The sequence below is a fragment of the Chenopodium album genome, chromosome 19 (genome assembly GCF_948465745.1).
Source record: "Chenopodium album chromosome 19, dcCheAlbu1.1, whole genome shotgun sequence".
NCBI classification, from domain to species: domain Eukaryota; kingdom Viridiplantae; phylum Streptophyta; class Magnoliopsida; order Caryophyllales; family Amaranthaceae; genus Chenopodium; species Chenopodium album.
In genome coordinates, this window is record NC_137852.1 from 8,584,361 (window position 1) to 8,601,377 (window position 17,017).

The 17,017-nt window shown below is 32.4% G+C and overlaps 3 protein-coding genes across 3 annotated transcripts; 1 reads left to right on the forward strand and 2 right to left on the reverse strand.

The window, feature by feature from the left end:
* Positions 1-3,317: 3,317 nt before the first annotated feature.
* LOC145593948 (wall-associated receptor kinase 17-like) lies at positions 3,318-7,804 on the reverse strand. Its single transcript, XM_081650305.1, has 4 exons — positions 7,594-7,804; positions 5,416-5,958; positions 4,601-4,762; positions 3,318-4,405 (listed from the first exon to the last, which is right to left on the reverse strand). Exons 1-4 carry the CDS (start codon positions 7,802-7,804, stop codon positions 3,318-3,320), a joined length of 2,004 nt encoding a protein of 667 aa, XP_081506431.1.
* A 127-nt stretch (positions 7,805-7,931) lies between these two features.
* Positions 7,932-12,144, forward strand: LOC145593949 (cysteine-rich receptor-like protein kinase 25). Its single transcript, XM_081650306.1, has 3 exons — positions 7,932-7,986; positions 10,987-11,135; positions 11,614-12,144. The coding sequence occupies exons 1-3, from the start codon at positions 7,932-7,934 to the stop codon at positions 12,142-12,144; spliced, it is 735 nt and encodes a 244-aa protein (XP_081506432.1).
* Positions 12,145-13,626: 1,482 nt separating this feature from the next.
* On the reverse strand, positions 13,627-15,227 carry LOC145595978 (cysteine-rich receptor-like protein kinase 25). Its single transcript, XM_081652406.1, has 2 exons — positions 14,783-15,227; positions 13,627-14,220 (listed from the first exon to the last, which is right to left on the reverse strand). The coding sequence occupies exons 1-2, from the start codon at positions 14,825-14,827 to the stop codon at positions 13,687-13,689; spliced, it is 579 nt and encodes a 192-aa protein (XP_081508532.1). The 5' UTR covers positions 14,828-15,227; the 3' UTR covers positions 13,627-13,686.
* Positions 15,228-17,017: the final 1,790 nt, after the last annotated feature.

The window sequence follows — 17,017 nt, forward strand, 5'->3', positions numbered from 1 at the left end:
TGTAGGCATACGCGAGGATGCTGCAAACGAAGTCTTCGCCTTATATGACTGTCGAGATGACCTTCCACTTCGAACATGCCATGATTGCGTTGCGGAAGCCACAAAGAATCTCTTGGAGATTTGCACCTCCAAAGAGGCCATAGCCCACTATGAGGTATTGGTGTTAATAAAGGCCATTGATTTAAGTTGACTAAAAAAAATCCCCAAAAATTAAAAATAACTGGAGTACTACGAAAGCTTTCATTGGCTTCCATTAATGTTTGCTGCAAAGTATGAAGAACCAATCTATCCAATTAACATGAAACCCATTAAGTGCAAGAATAAATTTTGATCCTATCCAATTTCTCATATACTGTACTCCGTATTAAACTATCCGATGCATAAAATTGTATTCCTTTTTTCAAGGTTATTAGTTGGCACTTGGCAGTTTTCATTGATTGTTTAGTTATACATTAATCCTTATCCATGTTTATTGTTCTTCTATGGTAATTTAATGGAGATTTAGGTTGATGGTTGAATATGAAATTCATCAATGGCAGAGACAATCGGTAGGTTTTTTTTTCCCCAAAATAAAGCAGTTTTACAAATTATAGTCAAATAGATGAATGGATAAGATTTATCATTAATATTTATACGGTTGAGATTAAAAGTAGTTACAGTGGCTAAAGTAGAATGATACGGAGCACTAATCTTTTAAATTAAATTTTCTTTTTATCTAAAAAGTAAAGTAAGGACCCAATTTTTACTTACTACCGGTATTTCATTTTATATGAACAGTAAATGAGAAGATTAAAAAATACGGAGAGAGTAGAGTTGTTATTTGAGGTTTTTTATTTATTTATTTATTTATTTTTATCCTAAAATATCTTTTCATAAGAGATCAAATAAAGGACGTGTGATTGAATTAAATGGGTGAATTATCTGATAGTATGTGTCCAAAAAAAAAAAAAAAAAAAAAAAAATCCGAATAGTAACTTCATATGTAGTTTGTAAGAATACCCCATTCGTCCTGTTTAATCTTTTTTAGGTCAAACGTATAATTATAAACATTTGACGGTACTTCGTATGACTTAGCTAATATAAAATACTTCAAATATAGTTTCATCTCAATATAGGGATATAGATAGATGTACATTAGAAATCATAAAAATCAAACTAACAGAAACATTATGGTGTGGACCAAATGAATAATTAATTTTTTCTTAGCTAATGAACTTACAACATAATTACAATGGTTCTCTATGGCAGCAATGCATGTTACGCTATGCAGACCGTCCGATCTACAGCATCATGGAGTTGAAGCCTCAACTTTATTACTGTGAGATAAGTATACCTGATGGAGGCGAGTTAAATCGAACCGTTGAACCAATCTTAAAAGGACTAATAGATCAAGCTACAATGGAGAACTCATCGCGCTACTTTGGTCTAGGAGACGAGAGTTATTTTGAGTATCAGAGAGTATATAGTATGGTTCAATGTACTCCTGATATAAGTAGGGAGCAATGCAAGGAGTGTTTGATGAATTCCTTGAATTACACCCTTCAATGTTCAAATGGTAGTATGATGTCAAGTTATCACGGTGTGCCAAGTTGCTTTATGAGATATGATTTTGTATCTTTCTACAATATATCGTCACCAAGCCCTTCATCACCTCCTCCCATGGCTACCAATCAGTCAACACATTCAAGGACTACTAGTAATAATGGAGGTCAACGTTTGTATTCTTTTAGAAACTTACTTTATATTTTCTCCTTTTCCTTGGTAATCATCATGCATGTAATGTTATGACCTTGTTTTTTATAAGGGAAATATTCTTAGAGCAAATATGTACGATTACTTGTATATTTATGGTCAAATTAGTGCATTGTCACGTTTGTTAGATTTTACTGTAATGTGTCGATTATTTTGAACTAGAGGAAATATATGCATGGTTACAGGCTAAGGTTGTTGGGATATGGGTCCCTTCCTATGTGGACAAAGCCCATTTTATTGTGTGATGGTTTTGGGGCAACTAGTCAAGTTTTGGCCCAAGTTTGTAGCTTCTCAAGGAAGCTTAATTCTTTGACTTTTTTGGAGTGCCTACCGTGCAAAAATGAGTGGCAACAAAGGGTCTTGTATACTACTTGCTTGCTGCCAGCAAGAGTAGTAAATCAGAGTTGGAAGTAGTTGGGAAGAAGTGAGAAAGATACAGAGAGTTTCAAAGTGAGCTAGTTCACGTTCTTCATTGCGCAGCTCCAGAAATCAGCCCCGATCGAAGCTCATCCGTGGTCCGATTGAGCTCAAATTTTGACAGCTTGTCCGGGACATCTAGGGCTTCGTTTTCAACGGTCGGATTGTCGTTTACTTCTCTGGTTCGTGAGTTACGGCCTCTGGACAGAAGCTCCGTTTTCTGGTTTAATCTCTCAATTTCTTCCTCAATTGTTTTGTTGTTATGATTGTTGTTGTTGGGTAATTGAGTACCCATCTTTTAGACTTGGAATTGTGTTTGTGTAACATTCCTTTGATCATAATAAGAACAATTGGGTGGACTCCTAAAGTCCCGTGGTTTTTATTCTTCACATCGAAGAGGTTTTCCACGTAAAAATCGTGTGTTTCTTGCTTGGTTGTTTATGCTCGTTCTTTGCTTAAGTTGCTGCATTATATGTGTTGATATTGCTGGTGGTTTGTTGATCTTGGAGATAATTCATATAGCTTGGGTTAAGTGTGACCTTTAAACAAACTAGTAGCTTGTGTGTGCTTGTGGTTTGTTGTTTGGTCGATTGATTATTCCGCAAGAGGTGTGTTTATCCTCAACAAAGGTAACATCTCACAAATACAGTTTTAAAAAGATCTTGATTTGAAAACTTGAATGAACATATGGTCTTTCCCATTATGACATTATAATTTCATCTGATCTTTGAGTATCACCCCATGGGCCACGACTTCTCCTGCTAACATAGAGATTTGGGTTCAATCTTGAAGCTCCGAAATCAGATATTTTGGCTGTGAGTAATTGTTTGAGTATCACATGTAAAGCGGGAAAATTTGGGGAAAAGCGGGTCAAGTGACCCTCACGTGACATGGTCAACGTTCGGGAAATAAAAGTCAAATATGTCATTCTGGTGGAAGGTAGGCAATTAATACAACATTTTATACTTGTAGTTAATTATAACATTTTGTTTTTAGGGTAGTTTTTTTGCAAAATTTGGAGTTTTTATCAAAAAAAAAATCGTAATATACAACACAATAAAAAAGTTATAAACTTCTCCAAATAGATCTTGTAACATAAATGGTACAATGTGATATAATTCAGAAGCTTTTTGCTGATCATTGTACGTCTATAAGCTATCTATAGATATGGTGCCTTCCTGATTCTCGCTCGGGGTTATGTAAGTTGTTTGCTTCCATAATTCTCCTAGATCCATGGCCACTTCTTTCATCGTCGGCCTTTCTTCACCCTTGACACTTAAGCATCGTATTGCAAGCTTTGAGATCGAGATTAGTTGCTCTTTAGTAGCTTCCATAATTAATTGAGAATCTAAAATGTTAAATAAATTGTCCTGCTGCATCGACTTTATAAAGTATGTTGCCAAATTTTGAATTTGTTCTTCATTTTCCCTCTCCGGTGATAGTGGCCTTATCCTTGTTAAGAGTTCAGCAAGAACTACGCCAAAGCTATAAACATCACTTTTTTCCGATAATTGACTTGAAAAAAAGTACTCGGGATCAAGATATCCTAGTGTACCTTGGACAACAGTTGATAAATGGGTTTCATGTAAAGGAATCAATCTTGATGCTCCGAAATCAGATATTTTGGCTGTATAGCTATCATCGAGTAAAATGTTTGAGGACTTGATGTCTCGATGAATAATTGGTATTGAATGTATATATGCCAATGCATTAGCTGAATCCATAGCAATCCGCAAACAATTACTCCAAGAATACCACGAAGTTCCATCTTTGTTATGAATGCGGTCAAATAATGTGCCATTAGAGATATACTCGTAAACCAATAATGGAACTTCAACCTCGAGACAACAACCTAGAAGTCGTACCACATTAGGGTGTCTTGTTTGTCCAAGAAGATTCAATTCATTAATAAATTGTTCAATCTGATTCTCATCCACAAACTTTGATCTCTTTACCGCAATAATTTGATGGTTCGACAAAATTCCCTTGTAAACGGTACCATAACCACCTCGACCAATTATTTGTTCATCTTTGAAGTTCTTGGTGGCTACCTTCAACTCATCGATTGTAAATACTTTTAGTTGATGTTGCGATTTGGGGTTAATTAATTGCTTCAATAGTGCTCCTCCATTTCTTTGAAAGAATATCTCCTTTACTTTCATAATCCTTCTTCTTCTTCTTGCCAAAAAAAGCGAACTTCCAACAATGAGTAAAAATAGAGATCCAAAACCAACTCCTGTATCATGCAATGCAACATAATGTAATGAACATATATATAGGAAGATTATTCTAAGTATTCCCTCAACTCGATCTGTCATTTTACTCACTTCAAAATTAGCACTTAATTCCATTAGTAATATTCCATAAACATCCGACCGCCTACTCTCAATTGAATATTCCACAACAATATATATGATTGTACAAAAATTACCTAAGGCAACCTTGATAGTAGGAAACTGTCGCTTGCAGCCAGTTCCGTCAACTCTGCCATCACCGACGTATCCACTTGGGCAAGAACATGTATAGTTCCCTGGAGTATTAGCGCATTTCATGGAGCAAGGGTTACTATCTAGATCAGTGCATTCATTTATATCTGCCAACATAACAATTTCTCATTACAATATTTTTTATATCCTAGTCCTCGCCATTATAATCAAATTATTGTTAATGATACATTTAACTAGAGAGGGGGGGGGGGGGGGGGGGGCGGCGGCTTGGAACATTTTGATACATTTATATTTATTTTAGTTAGATATCATAATTTGACATTTGTACTATTTACATCCTCTATTCTATTTTGAATTTTGTGCGATAACTTAATAAATTAATTGTTTAAATAGGAAAATTCCTTTTAAGTGGCTGACTTTGTGGTAAAGGTCCTTATATAAAAAAGTGGCAAATAATATCCTTTTATCATACTTAGGTTGTAAATAGGATTCTTTGACTGTATTTCGGTCATTGACTTTTTTCCGGTCAAATCAACCTTTAGAAACCTTTTTTTTTTTTTTTTTTTTTTTTAAATGAATATAATTTTTTTCCCCCTTTTTGGTCATTGACGACTTTACCTATTAATTCTTGTAATTAATTATATTTTAGAAAAAAGTTATATTATGTAATTTAGATTAAGATTTAATACCTATTATATGAATAATATCAATTGATGCATGTTATCTATCAATATATTTACATGACAATCTTTTAAGTTTGCAAATGAGAGCAGAAAGGAAAGGAGTAAGAATATTTTACCTGAACAACCCGGACTAAGATACGGATGGCCCTTGTAGCCAGGAGCACAAGTGCAACGATACCCTCCAATGCCACTCTCATCGGCATTGACACAAGTAGTATTTTCCTTGCAAGCATAAGTTTCGGGATCACATTGCGCATTGGCGCAAGTGTCATTAGAAATCACCCAATCTAGTACTAAAGGAGCATCATACACAGTCCTGTTTATAAAGTTGGGATCATTCAGATCTGCAACCCCGCGAAATTTAAAACTTTCTTGGTCTGCCAAGAATGAATAACCACAAGGATTATACGAAGCAATCGTCGTATGGTTACTTTCGTATTCATGAGATATTTGGTACTGAATCATTCCCTTGGAGATCGAGGTTTGGCAACACCCTACGTTATTGCATTGTCCTGCAACAACGTTTTTGGCTCCGGATTTGCAACTGCTTCGGCATTTAGCTTCATCATCAGTGGTAAAGGTATATGGTTGGTTTTCAAAGCTTCCAGCGTATCTCGCTAAATCATTGCATCCCACAACGAATAGCTTGTTTGCAGCGCCTACATCACAATGCGGAATGCTAGCTTATTCTAAGTTGAATACTACTCTGTAGTAATTGTTTAAAGGATATTTTGTGAGAAATAACCTAATAAAACCTAGTTTTTGTTAGAAATTACCTAATTAAAATAATAAAAGGTAAAATGTTGTAAAATACTATCACCATTGATCTAATTTTCTGACATCGACTCACCTAAAAACACCACCGGAACTATCATCTCGTAGCCCTAAACCATCTCGAAAATAACCTTACCACCTTGAAAACCAACCATCATGGTAGTTTCAAGGTTGTTCAGGGCCGAAAAGTTTGGTCAACGGAGGAAATCCGGTCATAGGACAATATTTTACCTTTTATAAGGTAATTTCTTACAATATATTTTTTATTAGTCAGTTTCTCATAAAATTTGGGTTTTATTAACTAGATTATCTTAAAAAGTCTTTGTTTAAAAAAGCATGCTCTAAATAGTAATTACAGGAAGTCAGGAAGTGATTTTAAATGTCCAAGATATACTTTCTCTTTTTAAGCCTTTTTTAGTTCACCTTATTTAAAGACCTTATCACTTTTTTCATATTAGATCTGAAAAAAGTAAGTTCATATTAAATTAGTTTAAATAAGAAAAATGAAGGTGAAGTAAATAAGGCCTTAGTGTTGGAATATTTGCTTTAAATCGTACTGTTAGTAGTTAGCTAGCACCTAATGTATAAGCATATGCTCTAAAACTCTAAAAGTGGTTAGTTTGTGTTAGTTGAGTGTTAAGAGAAGCGGGTTTAGTGAGTTAATAATGTTAGCATGATCTAATGATCATGAGACCATGTTCCTTATTTTTAACTCACACTATATATACGTTGATATGTATCTTGTTTACAACTAATTGAATACGTAAAAGTTTTTCTTTCCCCTTTCCCCCTCATCACTTTTAATGTAATGAATCCATAAATAACAACATAAATGTATTATTGTTTACGTGATTCAGCTTGATGAGTTGATTTATTCCTGATATATATTCATTTATAGTGAATGAGCTTATGTCAAGGCTTTTATTCATCGATTATATTCTTGTTCTTTTCTTAATTGTTTGTATGATTAGTTTACTCAATTATCAGTACAAAGGCCCTTTTACATACTATACATTCTTTTAATTAACAAATACAATATTGAGTAGTATTTTTTTTTTTTTTGTCAATTTTAACCTACAAGCTGATCCTCAAAATCAAAATGACCCTAAAAACCTTAACAGACCAAGTTTTTAACATGAAAATCGAATTTTTTTTTTTTTTTTTTTTGGTTTTTAAAAGGAACTTAACAATTATTTTGACAAAAACTATTAAAAAGTGATCGATAAAATCTATTTTTTTGCAATCTTGTACATAGTTATATAAAATAAAGGACTATTAAAAATAAATAAATAAATAAATAAAAATAAAGGAAAAAACCAGTGATTAAATCAAATACAAAATTTCTTACAAGTTACAAGATATATGTGATTGTTATCCGAGGAAAAGAGGTCATAAATTAGTCAATAAAGTCAAATACAAGAAGATCGAAGATTTGAAATACAAGAAAGGCCAGGTATAAGTTTTTAACCGAGTTACTATCATTTAATTTTAATGCTACATGTATTATTGCAGTTGCGTACCTGATATACGGTAAGGAGCACCCTCAGAGATGTCGAAGAGAACGGAATCAGAACCCAGAGGCGATGATTTTGCTGTCGAGTTGAAACATTTGTAACTAATTTGGTTTTTAAGACGGATGTATGTTTCAGATATATCGAGGATCTCTACTGCATTTTTATTCCGATCATTGACTGTTATCAGAAATGCTTTCGGAGGATCGAAAGAAGTCATGCAGAAGATGTCATACCACTCGTTTCTCGAGCAGCCGGCTCCAAAGCCGACCCCGAATGGATAGGGGACGGTTAAGTTGCCGCATTTGCGTGGGCAGCCAGGCTTGGTGATGTTAGGGGTTGTACTAATGAATTTGGTTAATGGTGTTGCAGGGCATGCTGGAATAATGGTGGAGAGTAGTGGTACTATTATTGAAATTATAATGACTTGCATGCTTCTTTGGTTTAATTCTGATATTATTAATTGGTGTGGCTTGCAACGTTATGTTTAAACGTTGCATGAATTTGGTTCAAAGCAAGGGTTTACTTTACCAATGATGGAATGTCTTATAGCAATGGTATGATCATCGGCCTCTTTAAAGTATGTAATAGTACTAGTGATATTTGATCTCATGTCTTATATGTAAACGAGATTTGATCTAGTACCATCACTCAAGACTTTTATTTAACCAACTAAGTTATTTGATCACCCATTCTAATTTTATAATATTTACATTATATTATATATTTTATATACTTGGTATATATACGTATACGAAGCATACTTTAGGTTAGGAAAGGACAAATATATTCAAATTATACATGGACAAATTGTCAACATAATATGGTATCCTAATGACCTAATCAAAATTTAGAGTCAACCGATTTGGTTTATTATAAATGGAAGCATTCAATATTATGCCCTAGCTTAGTAAATTATTGTTAATAATGTATTCCAAATAATTGTATTTTGTAGATAAGACTATGACTTAGTCAGTTAGTCTTATTACTAGAGTTTTCCATCTCCAGATACACTAGAGTCCAGATCAAGATAGCTGGATATTTGTATAGTACGACTGTATGAGTAATATTTTGAGTACATGTTCAAATAAAATAACTATTTTTCAGGGTTGTCGAAATCTAACCTAAAGATGTACAATTTTTTTTAAGGAAATTTTAATAAAACTTTTATTGGTTGTTGCCTAAGTGTCTAGATTCTATTATGTCTTACCTGGCAAATACTTAATTAGCATAACTAATAGATTGATAAGATCAAATGATAAAATTTATTAGCATCACACTGTAAGGTCTATCTCGATGTTGTAAGAATATGCTTTTTGTTAATTTTTTGATTTTTTATTTTATTTTATTTTATTTTATTTTATTGAGGTTGGGAAGTATTAATTAGCAGCTGCAGATTGAAGCTGGATTTGCACTGTTGAACGTTGAAACTTAAATAAAAAATACTCGTATTATGTTTTCATGATGATAATTAAAGTCGGTTTTTTCCTATTAAGAATGCTTCATGCTTCATTCTGACTTTTCATAATACTTGAAACCCCAACATTAAATTCGATTATAATTTTATGACGACTACCATAATATTATGGAGTAACTGTCATGATAGGATGGCATGAATAATTTAATAATACTTGAAATAATTATATAATCAGCATCTTAGGACATAAATCGTGGATTACAGGCCCAGTTAGATGTGCCGCCTCAAGGAGATAGATTGTCTTCCAACATTTTTTCAGGGAAAAATTGTGAGGAACTACACGCTTTATCGGGGTATTTGGAAACAACTACCCATTAAAAAATTTTATCAAAAAAACTACCCTAAATTTAAAAAGTTGGAGTAGCACTACCCATTTGTATTTTCCGGCGAGATTGTCTGGCGTGTGGGCCCCCTTTTTTCAATTTTTCATCTAAAAATCCCTAATTAAAGAAGTGAAAACAAGTACGATATGCAATTCATAGGTAATTCTTCTCTTTTACTCCATTAATTATGAATTTTGATGATAGGGTGTAGCGATTAGAAAAATTAGGGTTCTTAGAAATTGGGGATAATTTAAAATTGGTTGAATTTGTTGCTTTTAATTCAAATTGGTTATCCAAGGGTAACGAATTAAGGTCTAATTTGTCATCGTGTCGTGTCTTTTCAGAGTAAAATTGAAAAAGTGGGTCCACGCGCCGGAATTTCGCACCGGAAAATGCAAATGGGTAGTGCTACTCTAACTTTTTAAATTTAGGGGTAGTTTTTTTGATGAAATTTTTTAATGGGTAGTTGTTTCCAAATACCCCTATTAAACATGTAGTTCCTGACAAATTTTCCTTTTTTCAGGTTTCATTTCAAAATTATATGATAATAAAAGCGGTAATATTATGTTAAATATGGGTCTGGGTCACGTCCGTTATTAAAACAAAGAGTCCACTATATAAGTTCAATAATGTTCTACAATAAGAATGTGTTCTATTCACCTGATTTACACTTATTTAAATTTATCTTAACTTATATGAGCTTACTTAAACTTATCTGAACTTATTAGACCTTATTAAAACTTATTTTAGTTGCAATTTGTATTAGGGTAATCTTTATCTGAACTTAATTGAACGAATCGATTTGAACTTATTACACCTGATCGAAATAAGTGAAATTAAGGTGAACAAAACACATAGATGATATTAGGATCATATAATAGTTTCTTAATACTTTATCTTTTTATCAATAACGTAGAGTACTTGCATGTATTATTTGGGAACACTCAACGTTAACACTTTCCCTTAGATGTAATGTCCCTTCAATTTAGTAAAATGTGAGAATTAAAGTAAAAAACGATTTTAATTGTGGGCTTGGCTTTGATACCATGCATATATGTATATGAATTTGTTCCACAACACCCATCACCACAAGACGATCCATTTTACAAGTCCAAAGATGTTCTATATCAAAACCATTTGACGATATATATAATACTCCCTTCGTATCTGATTTACTTAATTATTTACTCATATAGAAATATCTCTTTATATTTTATTATTTCACTTTTCCTCACATAAAAGTGAAATGACTAGTTGATTATATAAAAATTTGTCAAATTTACTACCTCTTGCCTATGAAAAATTGTTTTAAGAACTCTTCACAATAAAATCATATAAGAACATAGTTCTAACTTCTATTATAGCTTATTTAGCTGCGAATGGCCTGGAAAATAGATTCTTCTCTTCTTCTTCTCTTCTACACATCTCTTTGTCTGGTAGGTTTGACAACTAGTCAAATAAAACCTGTCTTTTTAGGGTGGAAATGTAGAGACTTAAATGGCAACTATACTAAAGATAGTCTTTTTCATTCAAACCTCTTAAACGCTTTCTCTAATCTTACGTCCCTCTCCTCTTCCAATATCTTCTCCAATTACTCTGTAGGCATACGCGAGGATGCTGCAAACGAAGTCTTTGCCTTATATGACTGTCGAAATGACCTTACACTTCGAACATGCCATGATTGCGTTGAGGAAGCCACAAAGAATCTTTTGGAGATTTGCCTCTCCAAAGAGGCCATAGCCATCTATGAGGTACTGGTGCTTTCAAATATATATATAATTGAAACTACTTGAACTCCCAAAAAAAAAAAAAAAGAAAAAAAAATCAAAAGTAGGTTTAAATAAGATTAAGGAGACCTACAAACGTGTAATTAAATTGAATGGGTGAATTATCCAACTAGTAAGCTTCTCAGTAGGTAGTAAATACCCCTTCCGTCCTCAAATTATCTTCATGTTTATCTTTATTTAGGCCAAACTAATAGACCTTTACTTTGAATTCTAATCAAGATCATTAGCTATTATGGAGTATTAATAAATTTCATCTCAAAACAGAACTTCGATAATGGTTATGTTTAATACTTCGTATGAAGTAATTTTCCTTAAAATAGAAATAAATATATTAATTGTCAAAGTAATGGTGCGGTGGAAAATGTACATGTCAAACATAAACCCTAGTTTATATTTTTGTTTAATGAACTTAATTATGATCTGCAATGTTTCTATATGGCAGCAATGCGTGTTACGCTATGCAAACCGTCCAATCTACAGCATGATGGAGTTGGTTCCCGATTTGACTATTTGTAAGGTCAGTGTACCCGATGGAGGCGAGTTAAATCGAACTGTTGAACCGATCTTAATAAGACTAATAGATCAAGTTACGTCAAAAAACTCATCACGCTACTTTGGAGTAGGAGAAGATAGTTATTTTGAGTATCAGAAGGTATATAGTATGGTGCAATGTACTCCTGATATAAGTAGGGAGAAATGCAAGGAGTGTTTGATGAATTCCTTGGATGACATCCTTCTATGTTCAATTGATAGTAAGATGTTAGGTTATCACGCTTTGCCGAGTTGCCAAATAAGATACAGTATTTCATCATTCTATAATTTATCGTCACCAAGTCCTTTATCAGTTCCTCCCATGGCTCCTAATCTTTCACCACAATCAAGGACTACTAATAATGGAGGTCGTCAACGTTTGTATTTAAATGAAAACTTTCTTGTTATATTTTTCTTTTCTTTGTCTTTGGTATTCATGTAAAGTTATTTGTAATAAATTACCATACTCATTTTAATTTTTTTCGCATCTTTTTTTTTTAGGGACATAAGCTCTTTTAAATATATTCTATCTCTGTTTCATATTATTTGCAACAATTTGACATAAAGTATGAGTAGAAAATATCTAATCGTTATAAATAATATGAAAAGAAGGTGGTATTAAGAAGTTTCTGTACAAAACTTGAGAGAACATATATGAAGTACCTCCCTTCATTTAATTTCCTGTGTAGTTACGCAAATCAACACTTCTGACCGTCGGTGGTTTCTTCTCCAAATCAATCAAAAATACTTCAATTCACTCCTCCAAATCAAAATTGACGAACAATTATTGGTGGTTTGGGGGAAAAAAGTGAAAGGGGAGATGAGAATCCAAATAGGAATGAGAAATGTGAGGAAATATGGAGGGAAGGGAAAGAATGGGCCCAAAATAACGTCATGTGGTAGTTGGGGTGCAAGAAGGTGGTAACTTTTGATGTTTTTGAAAATACAAGGTGGTAATTTTCAAAAAAAAAAAAAAATAGAAGGTGGTAATTGCTAAAATGGACATAACAGAAGGTGGTAATTGTCAAAATTTCCTAATTTTAATTCATTAAATCTGAACCTTTAGTTCTTTTTTAAAAAATTATATGTAGTTCAAATGACAACCAAAATATCATCCTTCAAAGCTAGCAATTAATATTCTAATGGTAGTAGTGGCTATACTTTCAACGATGACTAGCTAAGAATTAGGAGTTAGTATTTTAGCGGGTCTTCAGTAGTTATATTAAGTTGATTTGTGGAGAGATTATTTATGCATTTACTTTGATCATGTGAACATGATAATATTATCTCCAATTCCTATTTTATAGTTTTAGTTTGTTGCTTTACTCTCCTATAAATTATGTAGTGTAATGCAAGTTGAGGTGTAGATATTTATAAGAGCATTATTATTGTTGCATTCTCTTTCTACATATCTTTTACGTTTATTAGTTCAATAAAAGGTATACATTATCGGAATAGTCTAACAAAATTTATGCATTGCATAATTTGCATTAAGTCTTCAGTGTTCCCACGCAAAGATGGTATGCATTATATCCGAAGCTAATGTTTAATATTTCTTACCATTTAATAAAATATACACACCGTACGAATTAAATATATATATATATTTAGGGCCTGTTCAAATTTACTGAACTAAGCTAAACTGAACTGATTGGAGCTGAACTGAAGTGAACTGAACTTAACTGATTGGAGCTGAACTGAGCTGAGCTGAAATAAATATTTTATGAGAGAGGGAAATTAAGAGCTGAACTGAACTGAACTGATTGGAGCTGAACTGAACTGAAATGAACTGATTAGAGTTGAACTGAATTGAAATTAAGTAAATGTGAACAAGCCCTTAGAGAAAAAAAATTATATAACTTCATAACTTGATACCTGGCGATAAACTTGAGCTCTCTCTTCATATTATATGCACCAACATATGTGTAGGACAATATATATTTTTTTTTTAATATTTTTTTGAATAGTAACATTTTTATTATAATTAATATAAGATTACAAAGAAAAAGAAAAGAAAAACAAAACCCATAGACGAAACCACGCGTTGACCACCATCACCCATTTTTTCTTGTGAGCCTTCCGGTGACAGCATGGGAGGAGAACTGGCCATGGGTCTAATGCCAGTAAACAGATTAGAGAACGGAACAAAATTATATATCAGCTGGCAATTCGGCCCGATAAACGTGCTCGACAACCTGCTTAAATTCCCCGCACAAGGAATCGTAAAGTTCATAAAGCCATCCATTAAGCAGCTTCGGCATTGATCTCTACTTAGATCAGGAGTACATTGCACCAAACAATACATTTTCTGATATTCAAAATAACTTCTTTCTTCTACACCAAAGTACCGCGATGATGAATTTTTCGTGACATTGTTTATTAGCCCGGTGAAGATTGATTCGATTGTCCGCTCCAACTCACCTCCGTCTGCTATACCATTATCGCAAGCAAGATAAGGGTACATCGTTGTATCTAATGTTGAAACGATTTCACGGTTTGCATAGCGTAATATGCACTCCTAGCATATAAAAAATGTGCATTTATTAGAAAATACAAGTATAAATACTTTCTCCGTTCACTTTTTGTAATTCAACAATTTGACCAAACGGATTCCACGTTTTTAGTCCATTTCCAATGGTGAGACTCAATAAGTTGATATCTAAACTTGGATACTCAAAAAGAAAGTTGCTAAGTTTAGATGAGGGAGCCCCCATTCATCTTCATGATAAACAAAATTTTTTTATCTAATGACATTTTCGTAAATATATCAACAATTCACTCCATTCAGCATGACATTTTTGTAAATAAGTTAACAACTTTTATTAATATGCAGGTCCCACAAATATTAATTTATTTACGAAAATGCCATTAGATAAACAAATTTTGTTTATCATCAAGATGAACTTGTATTTTCTCAGTTTAGATACTCAACTTTGAGTGTCACATTTTTTGCAATTCAACAATTTGACCAAAAAGAATTTCACATATTTTAGTCAATTATGTTGCAACTAAAAGTGAACGATAGACATTACATTTAATTTGTAAGTGTGCCCTTTGAAATTAGGCTAGCTTATGTATACCTCATATATGATTATAGCCTCTACCGCGGAGCAACTATTCAACATTTTCTTCGTGGCTGTCTCCACGCAATCATGGCATGTTTGGAGTGTGAAGTCAAGCCGACAGTCGTATAAGGCATTGACTTTGTTGATGGCATCCGCATCTGAGCCTGCGGTGAAGTTGGAGAAGGTGTGGGAGGAAGAGAGGGCAGTAAGATTAGAGAAGGCATTCAAGAGATTTGTGTGGAAAGGGCTATTTTCAGTGTAGTTTCCCTTTGTGAATTACAATTCACGCCTAATGTAAGATATTTTTTACTAGTACTAGTACTAGTAGTCTGAATTACAAGAGAAAAAGACAATAAGATGGGGAGAAGAGAGATGAATTGCCAGGCCATTGATAAAAAAAAAAAAAAAAAAAAAAAAAAAAAAAAAAAAAAAAAAAAAAAAAAAAAAAAAAAATTAATAATAATAATAATAATAATAATTAAAGGCTTATAGAACCATACTCCTACATGATCTTGTGAAGAAATTTTATACTATCTATGGGTCAGCCATATCAATTAATCTACAATAAGATAACGAATATTCTATCTTAATCTTAACGTCTAATGTCACATCACAAATATAATTTGTTCTAAAATGTAAAAAGAATTTTATTGTCAAAATTTGTACAGAGTAATGTGTAGCAAATATATTCTGTGTAAAAAGAAATGTAACAAATAAATTCTAACATGCTACTGTACCTAGAGGTGTCAAAACTGACCTGATCCAAAAAAATCATCTGTTATGAACTTTACCTAATTTAACCCGAGAACTTTAGGAGCCAATCCCAATGAGTAACTAACTTGAAGTCAGACCGAATCCATATTTGACAAGGTCTAAAATCAATCTATACTATATACTAAAGTAATCACCAAAGGGGACACTTGGCATAATTTTGTAAAAAATTTTCCCTCCAAAATGCTATTTATTTTTTTTAAAAAAAATTCTATTAATAAATTAAAATTCTTTTATAAATTTTATTTATGCAACACATAATTAGGAATTTAAAAGATAGACATTTAATAAATACTTCATTTAATTTCAATTAACTCTATATAGTTTCAATCGACTATAATTATTAATAAATCTTACTTTATAAATCCGTGCATTGCACGGAGCCAATAACTAGTTAAAAATATAGAGAAAAGAAAATAATTAAAAAATTAATTTGCTGAAGATAAGTTCAAAGTGTATGTTGATGATAGTTGATGAAAGTCTTTGCGTAAAGTGGAACCTTTCTTTTTTTTTTTTTTTTTTCATATATCGATGAAAATAGAGACATTATTACAAAAAATAGCTATAAATTGATGTTTGCCTAGCAAAGGTTTTTATTTTAAGAATATTTTTTTTTCTTTTCTTTGAAGGTCACTAAGCTAAGTCAATTGATTAGTATTTGATAACTTTTGATTATATTCGACGGATATAGAAGACCTTATCTAAGTCAATTAATTAGTACGCCAAAAACTTATATTATTTGCATAAAAAATGAAAAAAGTTGGATAATCTTTTAGGAAGATCTAATTCTGCCGTCCAAACGTTGTCATATGTATGGAGTCTCCCTTCCTTACTAAGTACTAACTAATCAAATGTTGGCCGCCCTCATGATAAAAAAAGAATTGAACTTTTCAAACTTGAGATAATAATGACATGTGTATTTTAATATGTATCATGCAGGGAGTTTCTTCAAAAAAACTTGAGAATGTATTTTTTTTTTCACAAAATGGAATTTATATTCTGAGAAAATAATTAAAAAAGTACTTACTCGCATGAATTTAGCCACCTTGGTAGTGTCAATATAATGATGTGCAAGTACAACTGTACAAGTACCTGGATGAAGTTGACATAATATTATACTCCGTACGATGTATTATAAGGATTTCAATTCCCCTGTTGATTGGTTCCTTTTCAACATTCAAAATTCAATTAAAATTAACTTAAAATATCCCTAATTTGTCGGCAGAATATCATCATATATTAGAATATAAATGAATTAAAAGATAAACACTAGAGTTATCGTCATATGTATTTATAAACTACAAAGACGACCATAAAGACTTTCAATTAATCTAAGCACATAAATGTCATGGTAACAATGAGATATCGGCCTAGGGTCAAGACTTAGAGCTCATGTGTGATATGTAACAGGTTTAAATTCTCCAGACTCATTATATTCATAAATAATTTATATTATCATATTGACTTATCTACATAATA